This window comes from Papilio polytes, unplaced genomic scaffold (genome assembly GCF_000836215.1).
Source record: "Papilio polytes unplaced genomic scaffold, Ppol_1.0 DF824180.1, whole genome shotgun sequence".
NCBI lineage: Eukaryota > Metazoa > Arthropoda > Insecta > Lepidoptera > Papilionidae > Papilio > Papilio polytes.
This window is the reverse complement of record NW_013525024.1, coordinates 602,820-615,036: the sequence shown is the minus strand read 5'-3', so window position 1 is coordinate 615,036 and position 12,217 is coordinate 602,820. Positions and strand designations below refer to the sequence as shown.

Below are 12,217 nucleotides of genomic sequence, written 5' to 3'. Positions count from 1 at the left end.
GCGGCGGCGGCGTGTGCGCGTTATTGCCGCTCTGTTGCTGGATCAGCGAGTTGGTGAGCGCGGGAATGTCGCACTTCTCCTCGTTGACCTCAGTCAGGCCCTTTATTCTCAGGCTTTCGGCCACTTTCAGGAAGGCCGTTAGACGTTCCTGATCGACGCTCACCTCACCGCGGTACATAAAATCCAATAAACTCTTCATATCCGAGTAAGGAACGTCCTTCAATATTACGATGGGATGTTTCTCTTGATGGTTCACGAAGAGGGCTTGGAAATAGGGGCTGCAGGCGGAAAGGACCATCTTGTGTGCTTTGAGCAGCTGGCCGTCGACCGCCAGCGTGACGTCGGTGAAGGTCTCCGCATGCAGCAGCTGGTCGAAAACCGACAGCATGTTCGACTGGTGGTTGTTCCATCTCAAGCAGAATCTTTGTGTAGCCATCTTTGCTTTTTATTTTCCTTTGCAAGATATTATTTCCACCAGTTCAGGCTTAAAATCTAATGGTTTAACAATATCAATGATGTATACATAAGTATTCTCTCTTGTTCCATGAACAATATAACAAAACTTTAACAATGGGTAATGTTTACTTAGAAGCCATTTTTAAATTGCATGTTTCGTAGTGCTAGTGCATTTTGTTTGCCGGGCGCAGGGAAACCTGCAACAGGATAAAAGACATATTTAAATAAAAATGACGAATGTTTTACGAATATTAACTACATATCAACAAATATAAGCCACGTATAAGACAGAAAATATCGACGCGCGGATGCTTAGCCGTATTCTCTGAACAAAAAGAATGAATCTTTTCATCGGTGTGTTCGCTTGGAATAATGTTGTTATGATTGACCATTACATTTCCTTTCGTATTGTTTATTATCTAATATTGTTGATGTGCAATTATTAAAATTAAAGTAAAACAGCGAAAAAAATATTATCTTAATAAGTAAGATCACCATAAAAATCTCTTATTCGGTAAAGATTGCCGCATATCTAATCCCTTAGACAATTATTATGTAAATTATGCGGAAGTTTCTAGTCGGTTGAAAATTAAAATACATTTAAAAAAACTATTTGTTTGTTTTATTTGAAGGTATAGCAAAGAGATTATTATGACTTTAACTGGTTTGTTATGAATGATCCGGTACGTAGATACCTAGTAGATTCAATCAAGGTTAAAAAATCGAGGGCGCCTCTAGCGGCGGGTGGCGAGTCTGTGCATCGCGGAGCGCACTGCAGTAGGAAAACATTCTACGTGTAAGTCAAAGTATCTATATGCAAACAATCCCTGCGCAAATATTGAGCTGCTCACTCCGCGCTCTAACACTTTTTATTTTCGTATCAACAAAATAACGTTTCATTACATAAAATTCATAGTTTGGTTTACATACATTCCTATAAGATTCCTATTGGAAAGGCGAAACATATTTAACATAATATAAAAACAAAATCTCGCTTCACATCCACAGGTGCTGACCACAAACGTTATCGCGGCATAAACGGGCGCTCGAATTATTACTACGCACCCAGTCGAGCGCGTTACATTACGTCATCACAATGGCATTATTACCTACGTTATCCGCATTAATTCGGCCGATACGCGATGATAACGACGGTTTGAGAATAATTATATCACTGCACAAACATTATAACGTACCACACGTACTGCACAACAATCAACTCGACCCTTTTATGGGAGCGAGGAACAGCCCTTCCGCCATAGTCCGAGTCCGCGTTTACGTCGCACCCCGCTCACCCGACGACTGACGGGCGACGGGCGCGGGCCGCGGCGCAACCCCGCGCCGCCATACGCCATACGCCGCCTCGCGCCCGCGCCTCGTTCGCTCCTCGCTCCTCGCTCCACCGCGCCACCGCGCCACCGCACCGCCGCTCGAATATCTCGCACAAAAAATACGCCGTCATCATCGAAATGGCGGCAGCGGATATATTCAGCGCAGGGTGCACGTCCCAATATTGATTTATTGAAATTTATTGATTCGCATTCGTCAACGCATAGGTACCTACATCGCACCCGTCTAAACTATTATCCATATGATTCACATTATTATGCGTGTTTATATTTGTCTAATACGTTCGGGAAACATGACTCGATATGAGATCAAAATGATTTCACTAGTCGAGCGGCATTTGCGATATGAGGGTGGCAGTGATTTCAGAAATTTTATTTGTTAAAATAGTTACGGAACTTCGTAAATATAAACTCTAACAATATTTAGATTTATGAGTGTGAGAACACGTCTTCACATTCTAAGGCTTTTCACTGCAGCATCCCGATCTGAGATGTCGTAAAACTAAGGGAACACAAGATTCGAAAAGTCAAGTTATTCGTGAAAAAAATTTTACTATCGTCGCCTAAGCCTACCTTTCAAAGAATCGTTGAAGGGTTGAGTTTTCCACGTGAAAAACATTAATCCATCGATGTTGTCGCCATGTCAGCATGTGCTCCGTCTCTGTTGCGCTCGGGGTGGCTGCGCCCTGCCCGCGCCTCGCGCCTCGCGCCGCCGTCGGAGATACACGAACTCCGCCACTTTTCGCAACCGAATATACACGACTCCGTCAGGAAAATAGTCCGCTAGATGCACTTATATTTCCCGTTTTTTTTTTTCAAAATCAGATAATTCACTTAAAAAAATCACACAGAACGTCAAAAGTTTGGCATCAAATCAATTTTATTTTTCACCAATTATTTTTTCAGGAAAAAAAAACTTTCAAAGTCCTAAAGTTACGAGGAGAGAATGAAGGACGAAAAAAAAAATCGGTGCGCGATGTTACACGGAAGTGTTTTTAATAAAAATGGCCTGCCGCCTCGGCGGGAGGAGTGGCAATGGGCAATGAGGTCGGTACCCTCGCTCTGGCACCCGCGCGCCCCTCCCTGCCTGCCGGGCCGCCGCACTCCGGCACAGGGTTAGAAAGTTTCACAAATGAATCATGGAAAACGCGCCACACACCATTAGCCTGGGATAACCTATGCTTGGCGCACAGGGTGAAAAAATAAAGGACTTCTGACCACCCACATGCTGTATTTATCAAGGTTGCCGAAAATTTTCATCTTCTTTTGATATAGTCTATCAATATTCACTGAAATTTCAAAGTTCTACATACAGTAGTCGGTAAATTTTACTTCGTTGGTATCTCAGTTAAGCGTCGATTGATCAACAAACATGATCCAAAATCATTTAAAACAAATATCTGACTAACGGACTTAGAAATTCTTAGCAGTTGATATTGACTTTTCAATTTGTTATTTGTAATATAGTCAATAGAAGGTCCTAAAACGGAAACTTTTTTTATTTAAAAGCTAAAAAAATAACTTCTTCAAAAAAAATCCATAATTTATTATTCATCATGGTGTATTGCAGTATAGTATTCTAGGAATAAATTTAATGTAACTAAATATCGCTGTATAATAACAAATTAAGGAAACGGTTAATTAGTTAATTGTTGTAATTTAACAACTAAATGAACTGTGTGCAATCGAAGAAGTGTTGATAAGGCATATCATATTATTAATAGTCATAAATATACAATATTTATTCTTTTGAGGATGTTTTATGTAGAAAGATAACTAACGAAGATAATATTAACAGGAAATATGCGAACTTACGAACAATTAAGGCACCAAATCATATTTTTTTTTTAATTTATTTATACAAACAAACATACAATATCATAATTTAAATATAATTTTACAAATACGTTTCTCACATTTTTTTTACTTCTAATTTTAAATCCGGTATTTTGTTCAATTATATGTATATCCTTGGCTCCTTTACTAGGTTAATTCCCTGTATTAAAGGAGCCAATGACTTCCCTTAATTTGTGTAATATTATAACAAAATAAAAAAAAAACAAAATAGATTCAGTATTATATAGGTCATTTTGTTAACCAAAATATATTTAACCTAAATTTTCATTGAAATATTAAAAACTAAATTACGTCTAAAAATCGCTGTCATTTAATCAGTACAACAAAATTCCATCCGCACCGTCTTGATGGATGACATTCCACGACCGTGCGGTTTTTGCGCAACTTCCTCTCCTCGCAAATGTATTGTAGAATCAACTATAATGTTTTTCCGAACTGATACAACTTAGCATACCTACCCCAAGAACCTGCTATAAACAATCTAGTTAATTCTTATGGTTAGTGAGTTCAAAAAGATTTTTCTTTCTTAAAAAATTGCAATAGATTATTTTTACTTGCGATATCGAATATGTTTCTTAAGATAAATCTACTCAGAGTTTATGCCGCACCCTGTGACACGTAGATTTCAGGCGAGAAACATCAATCGCTTATCAAACACTATCTTACTATTTATCTGACAATCACCGTACACGAGAAAGGACAACGAACAATCAATTCTTTGAACACTTACTTGATTATGTTCACAATAGAGTTGGTATAAAACCCTCGGTTGTAATTCGAATCGGGATTCTCAGTGTTCTATCGAGAGTTAGTTTTATTTTTCTATTACCTTTATCATAAGCAATAGTTTTATAAAGGTAGGTTTGTAAGGAAGGGGATAAATGTGAGAAGGTAATGTTTTCAAATAAAGTACAATCAGCTGCACAATCATGTATAGATTTACAAACGTTTAAAAACTTGCATACATATTGAAACTGAAGAAATCCACAAAATTCTACAGTTTTGTAAATGTGTATAAACTTTTGCAGATGACTGTACATATGTTTTGTGCGGACAATGCGTCGTGAAAATGGCAGTTAATGATTATTTAAAAAAAATGAATAGAAAGGACATGCTGGTTATAACGTTAAGAATTATTTCTTTTTCTATAACTTGCGAAAATAATCTTTAGTGTGGACCGTCGTTGATAAGGGCACGTTACTTACACTGATAAGAATTTAACAGGTACTAGTAAACCACGCAGTAACACTTTTATTGCTATTAACAGAGATTTTTCCATACATATGAAAATAAACATAATAAAATGAATAAAAACCGTAATAATAAAAAAGCCTAAGAAAAATTACTTTCATAAAACATTCATATAGCCGTTTCCTTCAACACGCCATGGGATAAGATAAATGCTTAATATAACATATCTTAGGATATAATGTTCTTATGATACGGGTTTCTTATCATGTTAGGTTTGTTTCCACCACCGATGAACATGGCGTAAGAACTGTACCGGAATACTGACAGCTTTCTAGCTGTTGGTTGTTTTCAACCCAATCGTGGTAACACACCCATATCTCACAAACATTATATTTGTAAAACCCACGACAATTTCACGTTATATATATCTTAGGATTTAAGTACACCTATGGTATTTTATCTTTAGCACTGAGTTTATCACCTTGAGAGATCTTTATCTCTAAAATACGCTAGAAGGTAACATCTATGTACATGTCATCTGTTATATGGTCCTACGAACCGTAACACAATTATTAACATGTAGGGATTTACACATACCTATAATATACTATCTTCCGCCCGCGACTCGCGAGAGAAAACAAAAGTAAGCCTATGTGCTCTTCCAGACTACTAACTATATGCCAAATTTCATAAAGATTCGTTCAGTAGTTAAGGCTACAAACTCTAATATTAGTAAGATTATTTCCTAAATTTTCAACAAATAATCTTTCGATATTTTAATTTACCATAATTACTAAATCCCAAGAATGTAATTACTAAGTACCTATACATTTATGTCTTACTAAAATGATTGTAAAATTAAAACATTTTTTACTCCATAAAGGGTTTGGATCTTAGACTAAAATCTCTTAAAACCCGAATTGATATCATCTTTACGTTCGCTTTAATCTGTTTAGAGTAGAGAATACGTCTCTTCTTACCTTTGAATTATATTTACATCACAATCATTAAATTGTTTTAATAACTAAAAAAATATAATTGTAATTGTAATAAAATAGTCTTATATAACTCCAGTATATATGTCGGTAGAGCGACGTAAATAAACGTGTCAGTATCGATCTGTAGGCAGCTAGGCTGTAGTCGGGAGTATAATTCAGCAGTGACCTGACCTAGGTCATCGTGCCAGTGTTAGCTGAAGTCCTTACAGTGAGCTGACCCAGTTTACAGCGCACCGCTGTTGGCACATAAAAGCTTGGCAACATACTTTCCCCTTAATAACAAAGGTGGCCTTAATCATCAGGGTAAAGTTTGATTTTTTTTTAACTTGAAAAATCTTAAAAAATATAAACAAGTTATTAAAAATATCAGGGTATAGAGGAGAGAAACGCATTCATCAGATTTTGTAATTAAAAATAATTCTTGCTAATTTCATTTTTAACTTCTCGTTTAAATTTACTTTTTCCTCTCCATATGTACACCCTTCGGCCATAGAGAGTCGTTTATCATTCAAATTAAAAAAAATAAGTGGTTAATCTCGTATTTTTTACCTAGCTTGTCACTGGGATGTAATCGGACTTAGATCTTTTTTGCGTACAAGTGTAGAAATGCGCACTGCGTTCCGGTCTAAAGGGCACGATTACGTAGTACATGACAAGTAAATCTTGACTTTTAATAAATAGTTTTTAACTTTTTTAATCTATCTACTGGTGTTCATAATCTTAAATATATTTTTTCAATTAAGAAATGTACAGAATTTATAGGATAGAGATAAAAGTAAACCCGTAAAGATTAAGTCTAATTTCGGCGTGTTTTTGAGATCAATGAATAAGCAGATACGCGGTAACGGCGCCAACGAACGGTTGCCGGTAACTGTTAAAACTATACGAGTGGTAAAAGCTGCGAACAAAAAGAAATCCTTCAGCTTTCTAACACCGACGTGTGTGTAAGTCTACGTTCTCAATGAAGATGGGCTGGGAGAAACGTCACTCGTTATTATTTTCTTTTGCGCAGAGGATGCTTTATTTGCTGGCTGTCTGCGGCATTCTCTTTGACATACCATTGAAAGTATTTCCTAGTATTTCGCTATACTTTTTTTTCTTGTTTCACAATGTAGCTTATAAACTATGCTTGTGTTTAATTTAAATGTAATAAGTGTTTATAATATGTATAAACATAATTTTGTTAAACAAGGAAAGTACCTACATAATAAACATGTTAGTAATCTATACTAATATTATAAAGAGAAAAGATTTGTATTTTTGTATGTATTAACTCAAAAACTACTGGGTCGATTTCAAATATCTTTTACCATTAAAAGGCTACTATCACTGAGAAACATGGGCTATTTTTTTTATTATTTTTAATTTCACGCGGACGAAGTCGCGAGCAACAGCTAGTATTAAATGTAAGATAACTATAGATAAAGTATCGTAGTAGCAATTATTTAACGTTAATTTATTTTCAGTTAAATTTTAGAAATATTAAATCGAATGATTGATATGAGCTTTAAGTCGATGACCATAGAGTATTTTTTAGAATAGACACTGCTCGGCTTAGCCTGCTGTGATGCTGCAACACATAGGCGATGTCAAAAAAATATTTGGATGCATTGGGTGTAGGTGTAGGTGGAAGGGCCCGTCCTGCTAGATTCGGTGCGACTAACGGTCTCTGGTTTCGGTTCATTGACTCGATTCGGACGGTCAATTTTCGCCGTGTACTGTTAGACATCTTACACCACGCAATAGTCTCCGCAATATCAGAGAAATGTGTCCCGAGGCGAGCGTTGTGATGGCAGCGTCCTTCTTTCCAACTCTCCTTTCTAACGTTTTTTATGATTTATGTTTTTATCGCATGTTTCTTGATATATTTTCTACTTGCTTTTGAATAGAGCTATTTTTAGTTTTCACTCAGAAGCATATCACAAATTATTCCCATTTTTGTAACCAAGCTACATGTTATATATTTTATTGATGTATTTCATTATGTAATTTGATATTCTCTTTATCTTACTTAACTGTACTAATCATTTATTAAGTTACGGCCTAAAACTAAGAGACATTTGATTGATATAAAAAAGCTATCTTAACATTACTCCAGATTTAAAATTTAAATACAAATCGTTATTTTATTTTCTAGGTTAGCGGCTAGACTTCCGTTGTTTTTATAAAAATACGATTCAAGGAGCACTACGATGCCTAGACTTAACTTAGCTACAGAATTTTTTATTAAACTTTATAATATATGTTATGGGTTGTCATGATTTCTACCACAAAGAATACCCAATTCCGAGAAGGTCCGTAGATACTTACGGTCGCGAAGTGACCCTTTGGATTATTGCAATATTTTATTATTATTACTTTCATTAGTGTCAATTAAAATTACGATCATTACAATATACGTTCACTCCTTAATCGTTTAGTAATCATTTTAAATTATTTTCTACTTAATTACATCTTGATTGGTGGTGTCCATTGCATAATAGTTTAAATTAGTACATTAGTTAATGTTTAAATATTAAGTGTTTTTCACAGGATGTTGCTCAATTTCAAATTAAATCTATACTAATATTTTAAAGAGGAAAGATTAGTATTTTCGTATGTATTGAAATAACTCAAAAACAACTAGGCCGATTTTAAAAATTCTTTCACCATTATTACGTTATTAGAGTAACCTAGGCTATATTTTTAATGTCGGCGTAGTCGCGAGCATCAGCTAGTATATATTAATATCGTGCGATATCTTGTCTTAGTTTATCTGATCGCAATCGTAATCAGGGACACCTGTCAATAGGCGGGTGAGCGCGGCAAAGCGCGCCGGAGGCATCCGTTAGAGATGCGCGCCGTCCCGTTATTGCGCGGCTCATAACAAATTCTATCTCACGAAAACCAAGCTATGGAGGCAAATCAATTATGTTCAAACATCGCCAGTTGGCTACGACTCCGTTTTTTTAGACAATCGAAAATAGGGCAAAAGTGTGACTCATTATTCCAGATAATCATAATTAATTTCAGAATGTTTAAATTATGCATGTCCACTCGGATTCATTCAAAGGAAAAATATATAGAAAAAGCAAGTAACAACTATCTGGTAAAATAAATTAGTGTTTATGAAAAAATGTGACGTTGACCGAAAAAAAAAAACATTTTAATCTTCATGATGTAGTATGTATTCGTACACATAGCACAATTATGCTGAAATTATTAATTTTTTTAAGTCATTGTAAAGTCTTCATTAGATATTCTTCAATAAATCTAATGTACTAAAGTGTTTATTTTTGCATTAAGTGTACCATTTTGAGTGAAAGTGACTAAAACGCAAATAAAAATATCTCCGCGGTCAATATACATTCATCCTTTAGAAAGGAAAGCAATGTTCATTATAAAATAAATTTTTATGTCTTCTACAGTAACTCGTAGACAAATAAATCAAGTAGGTACCATATAATCGAAGGACTAGGTCATTTGAATAGGTTATTTTTAGACTTGATTATACGCATCTAATTTAAAATGCAAAACTGGCAATATACTGCTATTCCAATCAATTTTATCTATAATAATATACTTAAAGTTGAGAGATTTGTATTTCTGTGTGTATCGAATGACTACAAAAACTTTTGCCATTAAAAAGACACTTTATCGGATTATTCCCAACCGTCACCCCGCTCTGTTCCCACCAGAGAATAAAAAGCTTCATCCGTCCCACCTTATAAACACACTATCACCAATAAGGTGACAGATGGAATTATGTTATGAAATAAAATAAGTTCCAACCGGCCTTCGTTGAAAAGTTGGGACGGAGGAAACTTTTTATTCTCATCTGTTCCCACGTGGGGACAGAGCGTGGTGACGGTTGGTAATAATCCACTTTATTACTGAGTAACCTAGGCTATGTTCTTACTTATTTTTTTTACCCGTGCGGACAAATGCGTGAGCAACTACTAGTCATTTACTGGATCATTAGATCGAGTTTATGAGGTTTGATTTGATTTTTATATTAAAAGAATTTGGATTAAGAAAAAGGTAAAGATTGTGTACTTTTAGCGATATGTTATTAAAGGTAGCGGAATAAGAAAAAAATAGAATGCATAAGGCTTTATTTCAGAAGAAAAGAGTGGTGACGCTCGTTAAACTACGTGTGTACTTGTTTTTAATATATTTGTTTTAAAAGCGTCGAGAATTTCTAATGACCGTTCGGTAAGCGAGGATATCTCCAGATTGTTTGTGAATTGAATATCTGAGGTCCGTGGAGCATGGCCGAGTGGTTGGGATTGCGTAAGCACGGGGCCGATTTCTAGCGCGGCTCCCACGCGGCAAGGCCAACGCTTCGACAACGCTGCCCAACATCGCTCCCACTTACCAACTACCAAGGTACACAAATCAAAGGAAACTATGGAATCTACATTTTTTTTAATATCTATCCATGCAACGTATAACTTTAAGAATCAGTAGAAAACACGTAAGAAGTCTATTAATGTATAATTACTTTGCATATAACGTTTCTTTTGCGGTTTTTCTAAACGTCTCCTTCGTGTAGTTTTAAATCATAATTAACTTTCACACGAGCTACACAGTTCAACTGTTTTACGATTCAGTATCTCCGCGCATATGCCAGTGAAGTCCAATATGCGTTTAGTATTATTTTATAGTTGTTTTATGATCCGGCGAGTTCATCAAAGGGATAAATCATAACGTACGTGTCGGGCACAGAGTAAACGTCGTGTCGTCTCCAGTTGTCTCTAATTCTGTAGTTAATCTGTGGCATCACCGTGAGACCTTGACTACACGCCTACATTATGTTAACTAACTTTGTACTTAGCAAATCCTCGCTTTATTTGAACACGACGGTGGATGTAAAACTAACGAAGATAAACTAGTACACTACACGTGTAATTTATACGATTTTTTTCTTAAATTTGGTGAAGGTCAAATATTAAAAAAATAGATCACTGTTACATTAATAATTGGATTTTTAGGTAGTTGCGATACTGTAATCGTAAAGCCTATGTCCTCACCTCACTAAAAAAAGGTCGCCCCGTTTATGCAATGTTTCAGTTCGAAAATATATCATTCGTTCATTTAGTTGTTTGTCTATCGTTATAAGTCAGACAAAAGTATCTATAAAAACTTATTTTATGAACATAAAACAAATTATAAAACTATTAGCGAAGAGAGTAGAGTTTTCAATGGATCATTTCAGTAATAAAAAAGGCATCATTGATCTAAATAGTATTTTTTATAGTTCTTTATCGTTTAGAAGTTAACGTAAACAGGAAATTAAGCGAGTAATTTTTATCTTAAAGTAGCGGTATCAGGTTAATTAGTTTAGAGCTTAAAATTAAACTGTGGCTGTGAAATGTCGCTGACAAGAAATCTAAGCTTACTCCAAAATACTTTCGTGTTAATTGCATATCACAATGAAGGTAAAACTTTTTGCACGTTTATTTCTTTAATCGAACTCCAATATTATAAATGAGATAGTTTAGATGGATGGTTGTTTACCATACAACTTACTAGGTACATATCTCTAGAAGGTTTTTTCGGATCTTGCTGTTTGAAACTGTAGAACGTATTCTGAAAGAACATATAGGCTACTAAGTCTTTTTATTCTACGCGGACGGAGTCACGGGCAACAACTAGTAACAATTTTATGCATAAATTAAAAATTGTTAAAATGTATGTGTCATGTATTGAAAATTAAAGAAATATGGGTATGCTTAGTAATAATATAGAAACATAATTGATAACTATCAGCACTTTTATATGAACTACTATCGTTTTTTCTTGCAATGCAGTTTTAATAAATGTGCAATATTACAAAATAGAACGTATAGATAGTTTTTTTTTTTTCAAATTTTCATAGGTAAGGATAGAATTTTGAATAGGCGGCGCGCGGTGTAGTGCGGCGCCCGCGCACGTGAGAATGGCCAGTGCGAGCGGTGCAGCAATAGTAATCGGTGCGGCGATAGAGCGAGATGGCGCATATGAAATTAGGGTGGTTCCACGTGGGGTCAACGACACGGCGCGACACGCGTGTCAGTGATTTTTATAATTTAGATTTTGGGATAAAACGTCCATGTACAGCGGAAGAGCCTAACATTAATTTAAATTAGTATTACTTTTACACATTTATTACAGCAATAACCTTGAAATAATGTTAATGTCAGACTAATCGTAGTTTGTCTTTATATAAAACAGTGCGTATTGTTTTTCAATGTCGAAAAAATCATTTTTATAAATATTTTGTTGCTACATTTATTTATGAAAATCTGAATGTTAATTTATCTTTTTATGTAAGAATCTAGATTAAAATGTAAATCGTTATAATATTATTGTTAGAACAACATTATGTTGATAAGATGTTGTACA

The 12,217-nt window shown here is 35.2% G+C and overlaps 1 protein-coding gene across 1 annotated transcript in view; it reads right to left on the bottom strand.

Annotated features, from left to right (window-relative positions):
• Positions 1-1,831, bottom strand: part of LOC106110977 (protein tramtrack, beta isoform) — an 8,846-nt gene extending 7,015 nt beyond the window's left edge. Inside the window, exons 1-2 of the mRNA XM_013292946.1 lie at positions 1,566-1,831; positions 2-653 (exon numbers count right to left, since the gene is read on the bottom strand). Coding sequence (XP_013148400.1) covers positions 2-436 — 435 coding nt within the window. The 5' untranslated portion in view covers positions 437-653; positions 1,566-1,831. The remainder of the gene's footprint in view (position 1; positions 654-1,565) is intronic.
• Positions 1,832-12,217: the final 10,386 nt, after the last annotated feature.